This window comes from Eubalaena glacialis, chromosome 4 (assembly GCF_028564815.1).
Source record: "Eubalaena glacialis isolate mEubGla1 chromosome 4, mEubGla1.1.hap2.+ XY, whole genome shotgun sequence".
Taxonomy (NCBI): Eukaryota; Metazoa; Chordata; class Mammalia; order Artiodactyla; family Balaenidae; genus Eubalaena; species Eubalaena glacialis.
The window spans coordinates 127708519-127730852 of NC_083719.1; the positions used below are offsets into that span (position 1 = coordinate 127708519).

Consider the following 22334-nt stretch of genomic DNA (forward strand, 5'->3'; position numbering starts at 1 on the left):
ATTCTTCCACCCAAGTTTCTCTCCCATCTATCCCCTCCGCACATCCCTATAGAAAGACTCCATCCCTTCTCTCCTGGATTGCCATCATTTTTAACATTTCTAAATAATCATATTGTTATTATTATTGTCCCTGTTGTCATTCACAGCTCTCCCCACCAGATTTGAAGGCTTCACAAGCCAGAGTACCATGTCTTCTTTAGTCCCACTGTAGCCCCAGTACATTTTATGGTGTCTAAAATGTAAACAGGAGCTCAAAAGTTTTTGGTGGAATGAAAGAATAGTCAACATGTATTAAGTTATGTCTCAGAAACTGTCCTAAGTCCTCTGCATGCATTTTCTCACTTAATCCTCATTGCAACACTATGATGGAAATATTACAGTTCCCATTTTACAGATGGGGAAGCTGAGGTTCACAAAGGTCATGGGACTTGTTGCCCACCACACAGGGGGCAGAGGTGGGATTCTAGCTCAAAGCCTGGGCATGTAAGCACCTCACTGCGCCACGTCCCTTGGTGCACAGCCTTCTCAGGGGGTCCTGGCCACAGTCTTGCACCCTCTGCACCACTATTGCTGTGATTCCTTGTGGCATATGTACCTTTGGTGACACATGAGAGAATTTTTTCTAGGAGGTGCCCAGATAAATATTTTTAAATAACTAGGTATTTATTTAACGTGTATTAAGGGGGAAAATGACTTAGCACAACATATTTGTGGTTTCTCTGCAATTATTGCTTAAGATAAGTCTAAAGTAATAGAAGTAAGTTATTTAAAGTTGATTTACGGAAAGATATTAAGCAAATAAAGTGTAAGTGGCATAAGGATATGGCAAAAATTGGGGCAAAAATTTGGGATGTCGAATGACTGAAGCTTGGGACTTTCCTATGGACACGTGAGACCCGTACCCCAAACCCCAGTCAGTTCAGTTCTCAGGGTTCCCCTAAAGTGGTCTCAGAGACTCAGCCTGGAACACGCAGCGAACCATCTCATGCACTGTTTCTTTTCTCCCTCTGCAGATAGATCATCTTGAAGGGGAGGCCTCACAGACGAGAGACGGGTTAAGGAGGAGGGCTTGGGGGTCCACCACCCACCCCGTCCAGGAAGTCTAGCAGTTGGACCCCATTCCAGCTCTGTGAGTCGGCTGAGGAAGGCAGGGCTGCAGAGAGCCAGAGAAGGCCCCGAGAAGAGCAGAGACCAGGGCTTACTTGGGAGCCTCCAGTCCTGGCCTCAGCCCAGGCGCCAGCTTCTCTGTGTCCCTGAGGAGAGGCAGCACCATGCTGGGCCCTCACCTCCCACCCCCGCCCCTGGGGCCCAGCGAAGGCAAGTCCTCCGCCTGCACATTTGGGCTTCCTGACGGGAGCTACAGGTGTCTGGCCTTGGAGGCCGAGGAGAGCGGCGGCGAGGAGGGCCTACAGGGAGAGGCGGGGCTCACGGACTTGGAGGAAAACGAAGTGGCCAGAAGGAGTGAGGACAACGCCTGCAGAGCCACCCAAGGGGCACCACAGCTTCCCAGAGCCCGGGGCATCCAGTCACCCAGCTGCTCCAGGGAGGTACGAGGGGGTTCCCAGCATGACAACAGAGCCAGCCAGGACTGGGACACGGTGAAGGCCCAGCAGGTGATGACAGCCAGCCTCAGCCCCAGCCCTGGGCCCAGGGTTGCCCAGAAACCAGGTAAGCTCATGGCCCTTTTCCCCTGGACTGCCAGAGTCATGGGGGACCCCACAGGTCCTTAACACAGGCACTCCTGACCATATTTTCCCATGGTACACCATCAGAGACCATCAGAGTCCCACGGGCCTGCCCAGATTAACAGCTGTGGAGAGACAGGGGAGGCTGTGCCATACGTGTCATTCCAGCTGTACCACATCTAAGTCCACTCTTTTCTCTGCCAAAGAGGGCACGTGAGAAGGCAGCAAGAGAAAGCCACGTTATCATGCTTGGTTAAAAAAAGCCCATCGCTCACTCTTGTCTGCCCTTTGATCATTCGTGGTAACAAATGACCTTAGAGTCTGAGCAACTGATGGGGCAGGACCACCTTGCTGAACATACTAAGTGCCAACTACTTGCGGGTGCTGGGGATGCAGCACGGGGTGAAACAGATGTGGTCCCTGCCCTCATGGTGCTTTTGAGGTAGAGACTGAGCCTTTGATCTAAACCGACCTCCTAATTTTACAGGTGGGAAAACTGAGGCCCAGAGTGAGGAAGAGACTGCTCCAGGTCACTCGGTCTGTCGGTGGCTGAGCCGAGCCCACATTCCTCATCCAGGCCTTGGTTTCCCATCTGTTAGAGGCGACAGAGGCACGTCACCTGGGCTGCACTGATGACTCAATGACATTGTGTAGGGGAGAGCTCGGTGTGCATGGCACAGAAGGAAGGAAGGAAGGAAGATCAATTTCCCACAGGCGGCAAGAATCGGCAGAGCAGGGCGGGACAGGGAAACCCACACTGAATCACCTCCACCGCTGGGTCCATGGCAACGCTGAAGTGGGTCCAGATGGGGAGGACATGAGCCGGGCCATGTTCGCTCAGGCGGGAGCCGCTGCCAGCAGATCCCGGGGGCGCAGGGCATGCGGGGGACACAGGCCTGGGAGGGCTTGTGCGTCAGGAAAGTGAAGGAGCACTTCATTTCTGTGCAGGCGTCGCTGACACCCAGCCTGGCGTCTCACCAGCCTCCCACCCACTCTCTTTTCCGAAATAATTCTCTCCAGGCTCTGACCACCCCCCACGGGCACCATTCCCCATCCCCCTGGCCCCCAGGCTTGGGTCACACAGGGAGCCAGGCAGGAACAAGGAGGGGCCTTCAATGCATTTGGGGTAGGAAGGAGGAGGATCCCAGGAGGATCCAGCAGCCTTGAACTTGGAGACAGGCCTCCACACCAGAGTCGACCCAAATCCAGGTCCCCTAGAGCCGGAAGCCTCAGGACCTGCTCCCTTCCCTCTCACAGACCATGGCTGGGGGTCAGGAGACATGGGTGCTGGTTCTGGACCTGATGCAACTAGCCAAGCCCCCAAAAATCCCTTCCCAGTTTCTTCATCTGTGAAAATAAAATAAAAATATGAGCCCTATCTACCTCATAGAGCTATCGGGAGGTTGCAGGGTAATCTAGATAAGCACGTAAGGGATGTTGATAACAACTAAAATGATCATCGTCAGCGCAACAATACAAGAGCTATTCTTTGTTGAGCCCTCATGTGCCAAGTCCACTGTGCTAAGAGCTTTACACATATCACTTCATTTAATCACATAACAATCCCCATAAGGGACATACTGTTACTATCTCCATTATACAGAAGAGAAGACTGAGGCTCAGAGAATATAAGTGACTTGTCTAAGACTCATGGCTAGCAAGCTGCAAAGCCATGATTCAATCACAGTGTTTTGAATGTGGGGCTTTGCTCTTGGCTACCACTGTGCTCTGGATCTACACGGGCAAGTGCTGACTGCTGACACCCTTGAGGGGAAGAGACCATATATGGAGAAACTATCAGTACTGACTCCTGTTGGCTTCTCACACAGAGCTGGCCCATTTCATGGTATCTCATTCTTGTTGATCTTACTCTAGCCTTTCAAGGCAGCTATTATTCTCCCCATTGTACAGGTGAGGCAACTGAGGCTCAGAGACTTACGTCCCTTGCCCAAGGTCACAGTCAGCGCTGGAGCTGAGACTATGGTCTTGTTCTTCTTGCTCACAGTCTGGTTCATTCCTCTCTTTAACATCTAGCCAGATGGTTATCTAGTTCTGTCCTGAACATTTCTAGAGACAGAAGAGGTAGGAGTAACCTCAGGAGGATGGAGTGGGCAGGGGAGACTTCTCAGAAGTGGAGGCAGAAAGGAAGCTGGGTCTTGCGAGAGAGTAGAAACCCGGGTGGTCTTGGGTCAGAGCCTACACTGGCCTTTCTGCTCCCTTGAGAAAGGGAGTGGCCAGAGTCCCTCCTCTCTACGCGGAGATCTGGAGGGAAGAGGCCTGTGGAGCTGCCAGGTTATTAGCAGATTAGGGCGTCCTTTTAAAACTTCCTCCCATTACTGCCAAAGGATTATAAGCATCTTCAGACAGTTACACCCATCCTTCCACAATTATACCTGCCTCTCTTGAGTGCTCCCTGACAGTTTTAACTATGGGTCACGGCATCTTCTGCCTTGGGTATCCACCACTTGGGGTGGGTGGGTTCCAGTGACATTTTGCTAAGGCCTGAGTACCAGCTGAGCAGGGCAGAATGGGGTCCTTGGCAGGCTGAAGGGTCAGGGGATGCAAAGAGATGAGGTGGGCAGCAGCCTGCAGCTCAAGTTTCCTGCTATCAGCTGCTGCCAACCTGAGAGAAGATACGTGGGAAGGCAAGTGTCCCATAGGGCTCCTCATCAGCGCTGGTTAGTCCATAGCTCACCAAGAGAGACCCACGCTGTACTTCCCACAAAGTCTCAGCTGGTCATAACTGGCAGGGCTTATTGAGATTATTCTATAGATAATCTTGTGGAGATTCCTAAGTCCAGAGATGGCAAGTGAATTGTCCAAGGTCACACAGTAAGCTGGTGGCAAAGCTATAGCTGGAACCCAGGGTTTCTGCCCCTCAATTCAGCTGCCAGGCCCTGTGTTAAATGCTTTGCATGGGTTATTTCTTTTCATCCTCTAAACAACCCTCTGAAGCTCATAATTTTCTTATCTGTTTGACAGACGAGGAAACTAAGGCATAACAAGTTTAGGTGACTTGTCAAAGTATCAGGCCAGCGGGTGGAGGAGCTGAGATTTGAACCCTGCGAGATCTGGCCCATGCTTTCAACCACCCTCTGTGCTGCCTTGTCTCCATGGAGACAAGGCAGCAGCCTGTGTTCTTCCACCCACCTGGGGCTGGGGAAAGGTTGTTCAGACTCTGAGGGATGGTGGACAAGCCATACCCCCTCCTCCTTGGAGACACTCAGGGAGACCTGGGATCCACTGCCAATCCAGCCCCTCCTCTGCCCGTGGTTTTGGGATTCCCACCTTCCCTCCTCTCCAGGCCATTGTTCTGGGGGTCCAGGTTATCTGGAGAATTTGGAGACTTTTCCAACTCTAGTGGACACTGCTCCAAGCCTTTGGGGTGGAGATGGGGGTGTGGATCTGGGTTGTCAGAGGAGCCCTGCCCCTGGCCATGTCTATCTTGTTGAGGCAGAGGAGTCAGCGCCCATGATGAGAGCTGATCCCTGGGCCAAGGACAAGGCCCCTGCTCCTCAGGCCCGTGGAAAAGAGGGCAGACAGAGCAGCAAGATGCTGCCCACTCTCCCTCCCCTCCCCAACCACGGTGACTCTAATAGGGGTGATGGTGTAGGAGCAGGGCTCACAGGTTCTCATAGACCTCACACGTGTACCCACGCATACTCGCTCACACTCCCTACAAACACATGTGTATGTACAATGATGTCTACACACCATGTTCTTATGCAAACGCTCACGTGTATATATTCACAACTGCACACACATGCATGCTCTCAGACACCAACACACCCGTGCATGGGGTAGACATTGGCACACACCCTCCCACAGACCCCCCCCCTCACCCATGCATGCTTAACTTTCACATGTGGACACATGTGTCAGATTTGCATACATAGCAGTCCCACCTGAAAACATACAAGTACACATATTCCCTCCCTTAGATACAGGTTAAAAGCATGCTCCTTTCTCCATTTTCTTTTGCTCACACACCTACACTGTGCAATCTCTCTTGCATGCACACACTCTCTCCTACAGGCATATCCACTCTGCACACCCACTGTCACATACCCACGTACAGACCGAACCACTTTCTGTCCTTCCTTTCCCCCATCTCTTTCACTTTCATACCCACCCACACAGTAATCCTAGCCTCCCTCCCTCTCTCTCTCTCTTTCTCTCTCCCACAGTTTGTTTCCTGGTTTCTCACAGGCTGGGCTATAGCACGTGCACTCACAGAGCAGGCAATACCCTGCCTGATGCCAATCCCCAGGACCCCTTCAGTGCCCACCTCCACCCCCCCCCCCCACTGTCACCTGGGACAGCCCCAGGCTGCACAAGAGCAGCCACCGGGTCAGAGGGATTCTCTGAAGCCATGAAGCCAAGCAGAGGGTCAGCAGCCAGGGAGGGGGTTTGTCCCTTCTGTCACCTGACCCCATGCACTCTAAGCCCACCCACTGGGGACAGGGGACGTCTCAAAACCAGGCCACTTGCACCTCTGCATTTCACAGAACCTTGGGTGAGTGGGCTTACATGAGCACATTTCCAACTTCCTCTAGCAGAAATCTAAACACAGAACCTTGATATAAAGGACACAAAAGTGGAACCACCCTGGTTAAAGGGGTGGGGTACTTGGAACCCAGGGAAACTTTGGTGAAAACCCAGGACAGCGTTTTTCCACGTGCTTTGTTTCAGAATTGTTGGGGGCGTGGAAGGTACTTCTTATCAGCCCAGTTTCCAAGCCCATTGCTAGCCCCTCCACCACTGGGAGGGGGCACCTGATTGTGGAAATCTTGACTTTTCACAGCATCCCCACTAGATTCTGATGCACAATGACCCTTGCCATGTGGCTCTGAACGTCACTGCCCTTGTTGTTGCTGGCCCACTAGTTAAGACAGTGGATGGCCCCAGACTGCCTGGGAGGTGACAACCTTCCTCAACCTCCATTTGCCAAGGCCTGCTTAGGCAGTCCTACCTGCCTAAGTCCTAGACAGTTATTCTAGTTACTGGGCGTAAGAGGGTACTGCATCTGGGTCTGAAAGGAAACGGGCTGGGGAGATGGGAGGTGGTGTCAGTTATGGGGACTCACAAAGACAGACTTAAAATGGGGTTAGTGGGAAGGATAGAGGAAAGGGGGGGGGATGAAATAGATGGGAGAGACATGAAGAAACTGAGTGAAAGAGAAAGCAGAAGGATTCAGGGACCCATCGAGAGACATAAAAATTGAGGAGGAAACAGAGAGACAATCAGGCAGCAGAGAGTGAGGCCAGGGAGAGGAAAGAGGGAGAGAGAGGGGACCCGAGGGGAGACGGGAGGCCTAGCCCGTGGCGGAGGGAGTCGCACCTCCGAGGGCTGGGCTGGGCTGGGCGGGGCGGGCGGGAAGGGCGGCGCTAGGGCCCCGGGGAGCGGGCGGCAGGAGCGTGGCTCGCCAGCCCGCCCAGCCCTCCCGGCTCCCGGTCCCGGAGCAGCCTGCTAGGCGGTGGAGTGGGCTGTGGCGGAGGTTCGGAGGGGGCGCCCGGCGCGGGGGGGGGAAAGGCGGGGGTCTCGATCGGGGCGGGGCGCGCTGACAGACGTGGCCAGGTGCGCGGAGGTGGCGGCGCCGGTGAGCTCCGAGGCCGCGCGCGGAGGCTGGAGGTGAGTGAGGGGCGCCGGCCGCGCAGGGGTGACGGTGCCGAGCGAGCCTCGCCCCTTCCCACCTGTGCCGGTCTAGGTGCCGCCCATGTGGAGGTGGCACGTCTGGGCTCCAGTCCCCACACGCAGGGTGACCTTGGCCGAGTCGCTGCTACACTCGGGGCCTCAGTTTCCCCACCTGTAAGGTGGGGGTGGAGGCGGGGACCTGGGGAAATCTCGAAGCTCCGCGGCAGCTCAGCAGCGGGAGGACGTCTCGAAGCCGGGCTGCGTGGGAGCTCCAGCCCTCGAGCCCCAGCCCGCAAGCAGATCGCGGCCGGGGCAGCCGCGGGCCCGCGGGTGGGCGACAGCCGGAGGTCTGCGCCCCCCGGCCCGCTCTGGGGAAGTGGGGAACGGCTTGACTCTGGGAAGTGGCGGGTTGGGCTCTGCCGGGGGGTTGACCAACATGGGCGCCTGTGGGGCAGCGGGAACGGCGTGTGCTGGGCCCGGGCCCTCACCCCTTCCCGTGGGCGGGGCGCCCGGGTCCGGCTGTGAGGGCGAGGCACGCAGGACGCGGAACCCGCAGACCGCGGGGAACACCGGCGCGAGCCCCACCTGGGGAAATCGAGGCCTTTCCTGCGTGCCTATGGGGGACAGGGGGAACTGTCCTAAGGGCTCTACACCGCATTCTCACAGTTTGCCCTGTCTGCCAAGGTGAGCGCGGAGGCCCTAGAGGTGAAGGGCGGGGCTCCTATCTAACCACTACACCGTGGAATCAGGGGGCTCCATCCAGAGCCCGGACAGGACCTTTCTGAGAACTCGGGAGAAAAGGTCTCCCTCCTCCCCACCTCCACCCCAAGTTATAGGCTAACTCTGGATGGGGACAGGACCTCCCGTGTTCCATGTCTGGGTTGTTCACAGGGACAAGAGCCAGTGGGGAAGCAGCATGCGCCCCAGTCCCCGTCCTACCCTGAGTGGCAGGTGGCACTGGAGTAAACCACCTTGCTCTGTGATCTTGGGGCAAGCCTCCTGCCCTCTCTGGCTCCCAGTGAGAGGGTGGGCGGGTGGCCCCTGAGGGGCTAACTGCGTTGGAGACAGCAGCACTGGTAGTGGCTGTAGGGGCAGTCGGAGGTTGCCCCACCCCTGTCATGTTGCATGATTAGGATGAGGCAGGATGCTGATTAGAGGGACTAGGGTACGCTGGGGTAGGGCACCGGAAGGCTTGCTGGTGCCAGCCTGACTGTCACCACCGCCAGGCCGGGCCCCCACCCTGTGTTGGGGGACAGCACCACAAGCAAACTGATGGCCTCTTGCTCCTCCAGTGCTTGCTGTATTATCTCAGGCAGTGGAAGGGGACCTCAAGGGAGGCGAAAATACTTTGTTTGCTGGGGAGGTGGGGGAACACCTGCCTCTGTCTCCCTGTGGGATCTTGGGTTGGTTCCTCTTCCTCTCTTTCCTATCTGTACAACGAGGGGAATGGACTAGGATCATTCTAGTTTGATATTCAGAGAACTTCCCAAAAGCAAATTGTTTGCTGCTATGCCACCTTGGCTCCCCATCGCCACTTTGCAGGCCTTGGAACAGCTCCCCCCACACCCCACCCCCGTTCCCCGCCCCCAGACTAGTACCTAAATTAAACTGTGGTTGGAATCAGCATTTACATTATCAAAATAAGGCCTTTGAACTCCTTCCCTCCCTTGTTGTCTGTTGCCTTTCCCCTAAGGTAAAAAATAAAATAAAGAAAAAAGAAAAAAATCCTGTGGCATTCGGTGCCTGGTTCCCAACTGATCCCTAGCCTCTTCAGTCAGCAGTTTATCTAATCTCCCCATTTTAGAGTTGGGGAGACTGAGGCCGGGGAGGGGAAGAGATTTGCTCAGGGTGGTTCTGTGAGGAGAAGGCAGCAGAGGCCCCTTTCCTTGGGACAGAGCAGCTCCTTGACAAGCAGGAGGGGCCAGTGTGGCAGAGGAGCACCTGGAGAGATGGGAGAAGCACAGGAGGAGCCTTTTCTCCGTCTCCTCTCTACCCCTAGTCGTGCTCTATCTCCCTGGATGACCCGTGTCTGCCTGAGCCCACTGCACAGCCCTGGGCGCTGGGCTGGGCAGGGGTCATCACACTTTCTCCACCAGCCAGGGCTGCCATCCCACAAGGCTGAACACACCTCCAGGCCTAGGGGCCCGGCCTGGGAGGCACCTTTTCCTTCAGGGCAGCTCCCAGGCTTCCAGACATGAGCTCATCGGAGATGCTGATGCCAGGAAGGGAGGGACAGAGGGGGAAGCAGGCTGGGCTGCCCAGATTGGGGCACCGAAGGCCCCTGGGGCAGTGGAGGGACACTGTTGTCAAGGACTGGCAGGCTCTGGCCCCACTGTAGTGTGAAGGCAGGGACAAGATAGGCCAACAGAGGGTCAACTGGGGTGGGGATGGGGACAGGCCAAGTGCCCTGGGCCGTAGTGCAGAGTTGCAGGTGCTAGGCCAACCTCTGCCACTTGCTTGCTGTATGACCTTGGGTGAATCCCTTGCCCTCTATGGACCTCAGTGTCCCTGTCTAGCAATGGGGTACGTGGATCCTTAGGCACTGGGGTTACAACAGTGAACAAGATAGACCGGTCCCTGCCCTCAAGATTGCTTTTTAATTGGGGAAATAGACAAGAAAAAGGGAAGCAAAGAAATCAGCAAGATAGTTTCAGATAGATAAAAGTAGCATGAAAAACAAACAAACAAAAAGCCATGGTGCTAAGATGAAGAGCACTTAGAGGGGGTCTTTGTCCTGGTGGTTAGGGAAGGCCTCTCTCTGGAGGTGACACTGGATCAGCACCCTGAATGTTATTTGAAGGTGTGGTCATGGCTGCCTTTGTGGAGTTGGCGTGTCCAGAACTTGGGTCTAGAAGAACGGGAGGGATTTGGTTGGGAGGAAGGGTGTTTCAGAGGCTGGTGAAGAGTCTAAACTAAGAGCTGGGGGCAGGAAGTGGGGTGGGCATTGGCTGTAGGTTATGAAAATGCCTTCATCCCTCAGGGCTTCAGGCTGTCCACCCAAAGGAACCCAGGCCTGTGATCTGGTCACAGGGGCAGCTGGGCTCTACCAGGCCTGTGTGTGTGTGTGAGCTCAGAGTCCTTTGTGAACTGTCCCTGGATACCGTGGCTCAATCGCTACCCAGTGTGGCCAGAGGAGAAGTCAATGTGGGGACAGCCTCCAGGCCCTGTAATTCCAGAGGCTCACAAAAGCCCTCTCTCTCCGAAATGAAATCTTTACCAACTGGCCGCTGCCTGAAATTCCACCATCCTAGCTTCATCTTTTCCACTCAGTGAGGCAGTATAGTATAGTGCTGTGTTGACCCTACCCTACCCTGTCCAGCCTCCCAGGGCTGCTGCAGGTGAAGAAAAATTCGGTCTACTCCTGTGCTAGCTGTTTCCTGTGTGCCTAATACACAGATCCTGTGGTTGGACCCCTGGATGCTCTCCTCAGCTTGCTGGGAGATCTTGAGCGTGTTATATAACCTTTCTAGGCTTTTGTTTCCTCATCTATAAAATAGAAACAATAACACACCCTACCTTGTACTGTTGTTCTGAAAATTAAATGAGATGATAAAAATAACTATTACCTATTAAATAGTATTATAATGTTTTGATCTCTGTTAAAATAGCAAGCCCTGGAGAAGAGGGACACTCGCTGAAGACTCATATCTCAGTATATGTTACTTTTTGACGTTTAGCCAGGAACAGGTTTGATAGTGGGAGGATGGGCACAGTATGGTGGAAAAAGGCCTGGATCGAGCTTCAGGAATGGATACTTGAACCTCCAGCCTTAGCCAACGAGCTGGTGGTCTTGGACAAATCATTTGCTTCCTCTGGGGCTCAGGCTTTGGTTCTGAGCTACTATGAAATGGACTAAGAAGAATATAAGGGGATCGTGAGTGTGAAAGAGCTCGACAGACACGAAAGCCACTGGGCTGGCAGGAAGGGTGGTCACCAGGGTGGGTCAGGAAGGGGCAGGCTGGATGAGCCTCAGAGACAGGAGAGTGGGCTGACGTGAGACTCTTGCATGTAATCCTCTGGAATAAAATCTCTTGGAGACGAAGAGTGTTCAATAGGTAAAAGCCAAAGTTCTTGAAAAATAGTTAACATTTATGGTAACTTACTATGTGCCAGGGTGTTTTAAGTTCTTTACATGTCACCAACTCTATGAAGTAAGTCCTGTTATTATCAACATTTTACAGATGGGAAACTGAGGCACAGAGAGGTTAAGTGAGCTTCCCAAGGTCACACAGCTGGTAACTGGCCAGGTTCAAACCTAGGCAGTCTGGCCTCAAAGCCCGTGTGCTTAACTCCTGCACGACATGCTCTCTCCTGCCTTAGGTGGAGTGCCAGAGGCTCAGAGGGGCCAAACCACGTGCTTAATAACACACCTCTTTCCCCTTTGATCCTCATCATCTCTGCCCCTCAGGTGCTGGAAGGGGGAGCCTCACTGGGTCTGGGGTCTGGGGCTCTGAGGTTGACCCTTGAGCCAGCTCAGCCTCTTATCTTCTCCCCTCATCCCCTGGGAGTAGGTCAGGGAGGATCATGTGTGCCCTGGGAATGCTGTGGGCAAAGGAGGCTCTGCCAGGGCCTGACAAGTGAGCGTCATTAGCGTCGTGAAGCTTGAGTGGATCCCAAGAACCTGAGCTGTAATAAACTGCCATGGAGTCTGGCGTGACTCTCATCACTGTACAGACAGGGTAAACTGAGGTCAGAGAGTCCAGGGACAGGCCCAAGCCCACACAGGCTCCCTGAGTCTCCTGTACTGCCTTCTGGGCTGCTTAGGACTTGTGGGCTTCGTGAAGATATGGGACTTGGGGACCCTCCCACCAATCTCCAAGGTGGCCCCTGGTCTCAGCTAGGGCATGATTCCTACTATGTACCCTTTAGGAGGGCACATGAAGTTGGGGGATGGGGAGGGTGCTGATTAAAAAATAGACTGTCACGCGCATGTGGAACAGGCCTGTCACCACCCAGCTTGAGCCAGTTGGCTCCCCTATGCCCAGCTGCCAGGCCCCACTCAGGTCTCCTGCTGGGGGCCCCGCCCACCCCAACCCTGGCTCTGGGCCTGAGGCTGGATGCTCCCAGCCACCTCCTCTCCTCTCCTCCTCCACCCCTGCCCCGCCTCCAGCCAGATGGTGCCCTCACTGAGCCAGGGTGGGCCTGTTGGCTCTAAGCTGTGCCACGGGGGGTCTGGCGTCACCACACACTGGCTGTGTGGCCTTAAATGAGGCCCTTTCCCTCTCTGGGCCTCAAACACGGATGAGTAGAGCTACCAGTTAAAGCTCTTTCTAGCTTTCAGAGCCTTTCCCAGATTCTACCTCTCATTTAGACCCGACAAACAGCGCTCCCCATTCAGAGAGGTGATATGACCTGTGAAGGCCACTCAGCTGAAGCATAGCAGAGCAGAGGGTTAGACCCACAGAATCTTGCAAGTCCTGGTCCTTTACAACTTCTCCAGGGTGAGCGAGGTCACTGGGAACCATGGAGGTAGATGTCAGCACTGTTTTTATTCATTTATTCCCTCATTCAGTCAGGAAATGTTTATTGAGCCCAGCTATGGCCTAGGCACGGGGGCAGGAACATAGCAGAGAAATGATAGCCCAGGTCCCTGCCCTGCGGGGCCTCCTTACCATGGGGCAGGGCAGACTGACACTAAAGCAAATAACGATGGAATTACAAATCTCATGAGAGTTTGGGGGAGAGGTAGAGGGTGCTGTGGCAGAGGAATGTGACCTCCCAGGGCAGGCGTACCCTCCCTGAGACCTGTAAACATACCTGAAGGATGAGAAGTATGGCCAGAAAGGGACAGCTGAGGGGTATGGGAGGAAAGGGTTCTAGGCAAAAGCAGCAGCCAGTGCAAAGGCCCTGAGGTGCAAAGTGCTTGGTTCCTGTCTGAGCGCTCGAAGGAAGGCCAGCGTGGCTGGCGTGTAGGGAGGGCAAACACCATGAGGGGAGCTGCAACATGGCATGGAGAGGCAGTGGGGCTAGTCATGCAGGGCCTGGAGCCTGCAAAGGGGTTTGAGGCCAAGCCTAGGAAGAAGGAGCTGTTGCTAGTGCTGGTCTTAGAGGCTGATCTTGCCTCCTTTCTTTTCTGCTTTCCTTCCGATGCCCATCCTGTTAGTGCAGTGGGCACCCCCCCCCCCCCCGCCCACTCCCCCAGCCACTTCTCAGGATGACTGAATGCAGAGTGCTCAGACCTCACCTTCCTCTGCCTGGATCTTGTTTGCATTTTAATAGCCCCCTGTTTCACCCTGCCTTCCACGAGGGTGCCAGTCCCTCAGGCCTCAGATGCAAGCTGATGAGGGCATGATCTTGAGCAGGAGGCTGCAGCCGCTTCAGCTGAGTGCCTCTGTTCAGGCGGATTCTTATTTCCTTTTACGCCTTGTGGGAGCCTGTGGACCCCAGGAGGTTCAGCTTTCGGCTGAATGAAGGCCTGCCCCCGGACCGACTGCTGCTGCCTGGAACTGCCGCCTGTCCCCTGTCCCACTCCAGGCACCTCCATTCAACCCCAAAGCCCCTCTAGGACCAAGCCCTAGGAGGATTCAGGAGGCCTGTGTTCGGAGCCCAGTTCTGCTGTATGCTTTTGGGCACATCCCTTTTCCTTTCTGGGCCTCGGTTTCTCCATCGATTTTATAGGGAAATGCTCTAGTTTTTCTGTACTCATTGTATGGCAATCATGTATGCAATATCAGCATCACCCAGAAGCTTCTTAGAAATGCAGACTCTGAGGCCGCACCCCAGACCTCCTGAATCAGAATCTGCGATTTAACAACAACCCTGAGTAATTACTATGCACATTAAAGTATGAGAAGCACTAAGTCAGTCATTTTTAAAGTTAAAAAAAATTTTTTTAATTAAAAGCTATAGAACCTTCTTCTCTCTCCAAAGTCTTACAGATGACAACACATTAAGAGGGGAACGACCCACTCTGTTCATCACATGAGTGGGGGTGGGGATCGTGGGGTATGGGCTAGGGGCATGGGCTTTATTGGGATGGGCATCAGAAGGGAGGAGGAAAAGAAACAGTCCCAGTGGGCGAGGGTGGGTGGTGCCCCGTCTCCTCAGGCCTCTCCTGACCAGGTGCCCCCAGGAGCCCTTTCAGCTCAGACCTCCAGGGTCCTCAGTTTGATGGGTTTGGAAAGGTGGGCTTGAAGAAAGGGCGCTTGATGGTCCACAGTCTAGCGATGCCTTTTCCTGCTTGTCCCCATCTTGGTGTCCTCCTCTGTTCCCTGAGAAATCCCTGAAAGGGTAGCTGGTGCTATTCTTAGCATGACAGGATGGCGAGCAGAGAATGTGCTAGTGCATTATTTATGCCTCTGAGTCAACAGGATTGCACTCAGGTCTCCCAGAACACGGCCCTCCCCAGCGGCCTTCATCAGTGCCTTCCCAGGACCCGTGACCCATCCCTCTGGCCCCGAGCATCTCTGCTCTGTGCATCCAGCCCCCACGCTGGGAAATGGGTCATGAAAGACAATGATGAGCTGGGATCAGGAAGAAGTTCGAGATGATATCTCATTTCTCACCCATTCGGGTGCATATTAATCAAGCATACGACACGTGGTAGGTGTGGGCGCCCTGATGACCGCTGTGTGGGTTCCTGCCTTCCAGGAGCTCACACTTTAGCCTGCAAGTTAGTGGCGCTCCAGCATTGCAGGCCAGATGCTGGGTACTTCGCACAAAAGACCTTATCCTCACAATCACCCTGAAGGATAGGAATTAGGAGACCCCTTCGCAGAGGAGGAAACTGAGGCTTAGCATATACAAGGTAGTGATCTGCTCAGGTGGGATCTGGACTCAGGTTGGCTGGAACAGAAAGACCATTCCAGATCAAATGGTAGCATGGAGCATTAGGGCTCTGGGAACCCCCCGCCCTACCCAGTGAGAAGGGCGTTTCAGCTGGAAGGAAATTAACTGGCTGAGGTTGTCCCATTGTCAGTGAACCCCAAGTGACTGGAGAAGTCAGTGCACCTGGAGTGGAAGGACTGTGTTTGCTGTGTACACAATGCCCACTGTGGGCTGGGAGGCAAAACGTTATGGGATGAGGTGACAAGGCCCCGAGGTGGCACATCTCACGAAGCTGAGCCAAGGACTCTGGCTGGGAGCCAAAGACCTGTGTTCTGTGAGATTCTGGCCAGGCCCCTTGACCTTTCTCTGCCTCAGTTTTCTAGTCTTTAAAATAGCATCACAATCCCTGCTCTACTTCTTTCTCTGATGGATGTGAAGCTGCTAGGAAAACTATAAAAGTGTGTGCATGTTCAAGGATGGTGTATGATTACTACATATAATTACTTATGTAAATATATTTTCTCAAACTTATTTTTTGTTGACGTGGGTCTCTTTGCCAGACTATGTTCCAAGCATTTCCCTATATGTTCATTTACTTATAAACACATTTATAAAATCATGAACTCTAAAGCCCACTGGGTCCCCAACCTAGCTGTGCTTCAGAACCCCTCAGGGAGACTGTTAATGTGCATATTCTGTGGTCCTGGGTCTGGGGCGGAGCCCAGGAATCGGCATGTTGGACACACTCCCTGAGAAATTCTGCAGCACCCACAGGTTTCCGATCTGGGCCAGAGAGGGGACAGGACTTGCCTGAGGCCTCGCAATGTGTTGGAGACCAGGTTGCAACTAAAACCCAGGCCTGAAGCTCCCAGTCTGGCCTTTTCCTTCTACTCTTCAGCTGCCCCCTGAGCAGCCTAAAGGCATGAAGCCAGGGATGCGGATGACTGTGATGAGCGATGATGCCAGTAGCGGCTGATCCTGTTGACAGTGCTGTGCTAGGCATTTTACATGGCTTTTCTATTTAACTGCAGTAGGGGTAGAAAAGGGGACATTCTCCACAGCAACATGATCCCTTGGGACATTTGAGCATCAGGTGGCCGATTTTAACGTAGCCCTGGAAATGGGAAACCATGACTGAGGTGCAGAGATATGGAGAAGTGAATTTGAAACCACACCATCAGGGCACTTGCCCTCCAGGCAAGGGTGGTCTGGTAACTCAGAGACAGGGCAGGCTGGCAGGAGGGAGACACATATGTCCGCCCATAAGGTGTGTACCTGCTGCACGTGCACCTGTGCCAGTCTGCCACCTGAGTACCTGTGTGTCTCCACGTGCATACCGACGGGTGCTCTGTGCGCACACACTGGTGTGTAGGTTCTGCCCCCTCTGTGGGTGCACACGCAAACAGCACCTTTGTGTGTGGGTGTGTGTGCAGAGGAAGATATACTATTGCTGGCTAGGCTCTCACCAGCATTAGGGAGCTGTCCAGAATGTGTGTGTTACAGGGGGTGTGTGTGCGTGTGTGCACAAGCACAAATGGTTGCAATGCAGGGGGGTCCCTGAGACCCTGCAGGCCACTAGAAAGGCCACTAGAGAACCTGGTTTCCTTATTCATGTCCCACCTCCACATTACGTGCACCATCCTCAACCTGCCAGGTGCGAGCCTGCCTAGGGACCTTAGCACTAGCTGTTCCCTCTGCCTGGTCTTTCTTCCCCTAGAAATGCACAAGCCTCACTCCCTCAACTTCTTCACTTCTTCACTTCTTCACTCAGATGTGACTTCTCAGTGATGCCTCCTTTGATTACCTTATTCACCTTTGCACACCACTCCCCACCCTGTGCAGTCTGTATATCTCCCACCCCTGCTTTATTTTTCTCTATAGAATTTACCATCTGACTTAATTGTAAGTCAGATGGTAAATTCTATAGAATTTATTATAGGAGTAATAGAATAAGATTATAGATATATAATATAATAAGATTATAGAAATAGTCTTATTTATTATTTGGCTCCCGTGCTAGAATGCAAGCAGGGCTTTATCTGTTTCTCTTCATGGCTATGAACAGTGCCTGGCCCTTAGTTGGTGTGCAATAAATATCAGTTGAATGAATGAGTTCATACACCACCTATACTTGTTTTCTTTAAATTGTCTAACTTTTGTTGCTGAAATATCCACTTTTACCTCTCCCTAAGCAGTAATATACCTTTGATGGATTTATTATCCTCCTTTTCTAATACACACGTGAAATTTACATAACTAGTAAGACGTTATTAAGTATCAGGGTACCACTTAAATCCTTTTGCTCCCACTAGAGGTGTGGGGATACCACACTCTAGGAATCACTGGTCCAGGCCAATCCCTTCTCTGAAACACATGGACAAACTGAAACCCAAAGAAGGTCAGGAACTAGTCCAGCATCTCACCCATATTGTGACAGAACAGACTGGAACCAAATTTCCTGACCTCCAGCCTGCTTTCCTTTTGCAGTTTGAGGGACAAGGGGAGGGTGAGGCTGGATGGTTCAGCCTCTCCTCTGGCTGGAGACTCCTCCAGCTGGAGGGGAGCCACACATGCCTGGTAACCGGCGAATGGCATGAGGGGATGGCAGGATCGGTAGCCTCCTGCCCACTCAGGACCACAGCACCCTCCTGGCTGCAGGACTACGTACTGAGTGGTGGGAGCCTCGGCCATACCTTCCCTCCCAGAAGTCTTGGGTCTGGGGCCATCCAAGGGGGCCTGGGCACTCACATCCAGTAAGAGGCAGACCTGGGATTCAAACCTGGTTCTCTCCTGCTACAGCACAGTTAGCTAGAGGTTGACGCTGGGGTTCCCTTGCTGAGAGGATGCTGGAGCGGGGAGGGGAAGGTTGGGCTGTGCCTGACTGTGAGCAGAAGAGGGAGACCAGCCCCAGAGAGGGCTGGAGAAGGGAGGGAGACAGACAGCGCCCTAGCCTGGTACAGTTATACAAAGGTAGGTTTGTGCAAAAGGCTGAAGTTAAATCCCCCTCAGGTGTGCACAATGTTTTATGCTATAGAAATAAGTTGTGCATCTCATTTGCTCAGCAGTGACTCTGCAAAGCAGCTATAATCATCCCTGGTTTACTGATGAGGAAGTTGAGACTCAGAGGTGAGGTGACTTACTAAAGGTAGCCCGCACAGGATGCTTCGTTGAGCAGGACGTGGGAAGGGAACAGGCTGCACCTCTGGTTGGATTTGGTAAAGGAGGGCTGTCTGGGGGAGGGCAGGCAGGCTGAATAGATATGGGAGTAAGAGGCAGGAGTGGAGAGGGTAGACCACTGACTGGCCAAACTACCTTCGCGAATCATAAAACCTTTCTGAGCCTCAGTTTCCTCATCTGTAAAATGGGTATGACAGTACTTCCAGTTCACAGCTTGCAAAGATAAAACAAAACATAATGAAATAATGATAATAATGCTTGGAACATAAGAAGCGCTCAGTAAACAGCAACCTGAGTAGTAAAAGTGAAGGGTGCCCAGCCTCTGGCAAGTTTGCCCTCTGTGGTCACCTGCCACAACTGAAAGATTCCCAGCACCTTTCCCAGCACCTTCTTCAGCAGATACGAGTGACCCTGACAACAAAAGAGGGTTGACAGGCCTGGGGGAGCGGTGAGGGGCTGCGGGCGGCTCGTCTATCCCAGGGCCTGGCAGTGAGGACGCCTCGGGGAGAAGCAGCAGTGTCCCCATCCCCGCCCCAGCCCAGGACGGGCTCTGCTCTACAGGGTGGGGAGGCGAGCTGGGACTGCAGCGTGCTGGGGCCGTCATTATCATTCCTCCAGCATTTTTTCTCCCCGTTATTTATTTTTCTGTGAGGAAGGAATGTGGGGAATTTACCACAGGGCGCTGGCCTTGCTTTGGGCAGTGCAGCGGCCTCTTCTATGAGAGGGAAGCAGCAGAGACAGATGGCTGGGGAGGTGGAGGCGGAGGAGGGTCCCGGCTGAATCTGTGGCCCCGGCGGTGGGGCGGTTATGTAACCCACCCGGAGGCCCAGGGCCGATACCACGGTGCTTCTGAGCTCTAGGCATGCGCCTTCCCATGTACATAGCTCCCTTGGAAAACTACCTGGACCACCGCAGTCACCCTTAGCCTCTGGGCAAGCCCAATGGTGGACGTGTTCCTCTGTCAGAGGCGCCTTCCTCTTCAGCTGTCTTGACTGGAGGTGTGAGTGGAGGGGGGTAGAGGATGGGGTGGGGATCACCTTGAGCCTTCCAGCCTCCACTGCGCTGTCCCATTGCTTGAAATGCTTCCACATCTCCATCTTTCAAGACCTAGGGCATATGCTGCCTCCTCCAGGAAGACTTCCCAGATTTCTTCATCCTCATTCATCTCTCTCTTAAGCTCTATATTCTCCTGGAACTCAATGGAATATTCTGCCTCTTGGATCTAACACTGCCATTTGAGGTTTCATCTCCCTCTTCACCCAAAGGCTTGTTGCTGCCTCCCTCCTTCCTCTCTCCCTTTCCTCGAGGAACCACCCTCTAGATCTCTGACCTAGAATCTCCATGACTCTGGGATCTAGACAAATCGAGACTTCGTCTCCTGGGGTGAATGGTGGAGTAAAATGTGAAGGTAGATTTGGACTGTGGGAGTGCTCATCCTTCAGTCATTTGTTTAGTCAACACTTAGTGAACCCCTCCTGGGTGACGGCCTCTGCTGAGTCTGGGGAATTTAGAGAGAATGGGACCAGCTCCGGCCCCAGGCTGCCACAGGGCCAAGAGCAAGGGCTGTATCTTTGTCGAGGGACTTGGGCTGGGTGCTAGGGACCCTGAGATAGACTAGGCTCAGCCCTGCTCCTGGCAGAGGCATAGTTTAGGGGAAATTCTCTCTCTCCCGCCCTGGCTCACCACCTTTTCGTCTCCTGGATTAAGTGTTTTCTCTGGAAGGGTAGGGTGTGGTAGTCCTTTCTGTACTCTCAAGGCTCCCAGGGCTGGGATGATGGAAGCTGATGCAGCAGGAGAGGGCTTGGGGGTCGGGGGGAGGCCTGGCTTACCAGGGCTGGACTAGGGGAGGTGGGAGCCTGGGTCTGAGCTTGGGTCCCTGTGAACCAGCCCTTTCCAGTTTGTTGTGCACCTGGAACTGAGCCTGCCTCTCTCTGGGTCACCGTTTCCAAGTCCCTGAAAATCTAACTGTAGATTAGTGTTTAGGCTAGTAGAGCAGGCAGGAGGAAGGTGGTGGCTCCTGGCCTTTGGGAGAGGAGGACCGCATAGCAGGGCCCTCGTCAGCCAGCAGTGAGCAGTGCCTGTGGCCTACAGGGATATCTGCTAGCCAACACCCATGCGGACCTGACCTGGGAGCCCTCGACTTAGCCAACCCATCCTGCCCTGCATGATCCCGAACCCCTGTCAGGGAGATACCAGGAGTTGGGCCAGTCCCAGCCTCCTTTCCCTTGGGCCTTGGTTCCTGAGCTTTCTCAACCTGTTGTTTCCTCCAAGCCCTGCTCCTGCTCCGAGGCCCCTGGGCCAGGTCGAGTAGGGGAGGAGCACTGATCGAGGAGTCTGGATGGATTGATGAAAGCTTCCTGGAGGAAGTGGCAGTTGGGCTGGGCCTGGGACAGTAGGTGGGGAAAGTGAGTGTGCTTTGTGGGCAGAGCTCTTCAGAAGGAGGGGCCCAGGCTTGGGATCAGTCAGACTCCCGGCTCCAGCTCTGCTCTGCCTGTTCCTTGCTGGCTGTAAGACCTGGGGTGAGTTGGCTAATTCTCTGGGTCTCGTTTTCCTCATCAATAAAACAGAGGTAAGGGGGCCTCCTTTATGAGTTGCTGTGAGGATTCAATGAGAAAATATATGCTAAACCCTTAGCTTGGCAGCATCTGGGGCGCCTCATGTGTTGGCTCTTGTCATCCTCATTGACTTCATCCTTTCTGCAAGCCCCCGGGTAAGGTGTAGGGGACAAGGCGGAAGCAGTTGAGGCCCCTGTCCCCCGGCTCTTGCACTCTCTGGGGGAAAATAAGACCCAGACCCTGACTGCTGCAAAGCAAGATGTTGGGAGGAGGCAGCATGGCCCATGTGATGGGTCCTGGGCTGGGTGCTGGGCCACCCTGGGTTCGAATCCCAACTCTGCCTCTGGCTAGCTGTACCACCTAAGTCACTTCACCTCTCTGAGCCCGTTTCTCCTCTAACATGGAGAGGAGGGGACTGCTGACCTCCCGGCTGCTGTTAATGGAGCCAGGGCCTGGCATGGGGCATGTGGTAAGCACGCCCTGGACGAAAACTCTGACTAAAACAAATAATATGCCAAGTGATGAGGTTATTAAGCGGTGCAGGTAAAACACTGATGATCTGGGGATTGAGCATGTAGAAAGGATAGGAGACAGAGACGGGTTCCGGGTGGAAGGGTCTGCGCAAACCCACAGCGGAGGCTGGAACTCGCAGGGCAGGTGTGGCACCATGAGCCACTGGACTCCCTCTGACCATTGCTGAGGGCGCAGGGAGCAGGTGAGCGAGCTCTCGGGCAGACCCTGACGTCAGGGACCCTGAATGCCAGGATGAGGACTTAATGCTTGATCCCCCATGTCCTGGAGAGGAGGAGAGTGGCCCGACACGAGTGGAGCCAGGCGGGAGGAAGATGGATCTGGCAGCGTGGGGTGGGTAGATTGGCGGGGGAGAGACTGGGGGCGGAGAGACCATTTAAAAGGCTGTTGCGAAATCGGTTTTCCTGATAAAGAGCTAGGCTGAGTCATCTGTGGAGGAGAGAAGTCAAATCCAGCTCCTCCGCGTTGCCGTCAACGTGGGATTTTCCTCTTTGTCAGCTAGTCGATTGGCTGCCTTTCGCGGAGGCTTTGAGAAGCAAGGCCGGCTCGGCATCCAGAGGGAAGCTGGGCTGCAGGGAGGACCCAGCCGGAGTGAGTAAAGCGAGCACCCAGAGGTGCCTTTGTGGTTTGGGGTGTGTGACTTAGGGCATACAGCATCCTTCTCTGGTCTCAGTTCCCCCTGGGCATTAAGGGAGAGGCATGCCATGACTTCTGCCTGCCGGTTGGTGGCCAGGCTGGAGCTAGGTCTGGGGCTCTTCCCTTCCATTCCTATGCATCTCCCGTGTCTGGCAGTCCTTCCCACCTTAGTATGAATTATTCTCTGCAAGGAGGCCTGGCAGTCTGCTGGGACTCAGTCAGTTTGCACTCACCAGGACTTTGGCATGGATGAAGAACTCCCCAGGGAAAGGAGGCTGTGTCATTTCCTCCTTTCAGCAGGGAGGATGCGGGGCAGGGGCTGGCAAGGTAGTCAGGCCATTACTCAGGT

At 54.0% G+C, this 22334-nt stretch overlaps 1 protein-coding gene across 9 annotated transcripts in view; it reads left to right on the forward strand.

Moving 5' to 3' along the window:
• The window catches only part of SYNPO (synaptopodin), a 52846-nt gene that overhangs the window by 15763 nt on the left and 14749 nt on the right, over positions 1-22334 (forward strand). For 6 of the 9 annotated variants that reach the window (XM_061189860.1, XM_061189859.1, XM_061189861.1 and 3 more), the window contains one exon: positions 1014-1668. In XM_061189860.1, the coding sequence (XP_061045843.1) occupies positions 1272-1668 (397 nt within the window). In that variant the 5' untranslated portion in view covers positions 1014-1271. Of the gene's footprint in view, positions 1-1013; positions 1669-7158; positions 7183-20713; positions 20783-21773; positions 21941-22334 lie in introns of those variants that run through there. The other 3 variants (XM_061189866.1, XM_061189867.1, XM_061189865.1) reach the window with 3 other exon arrangements.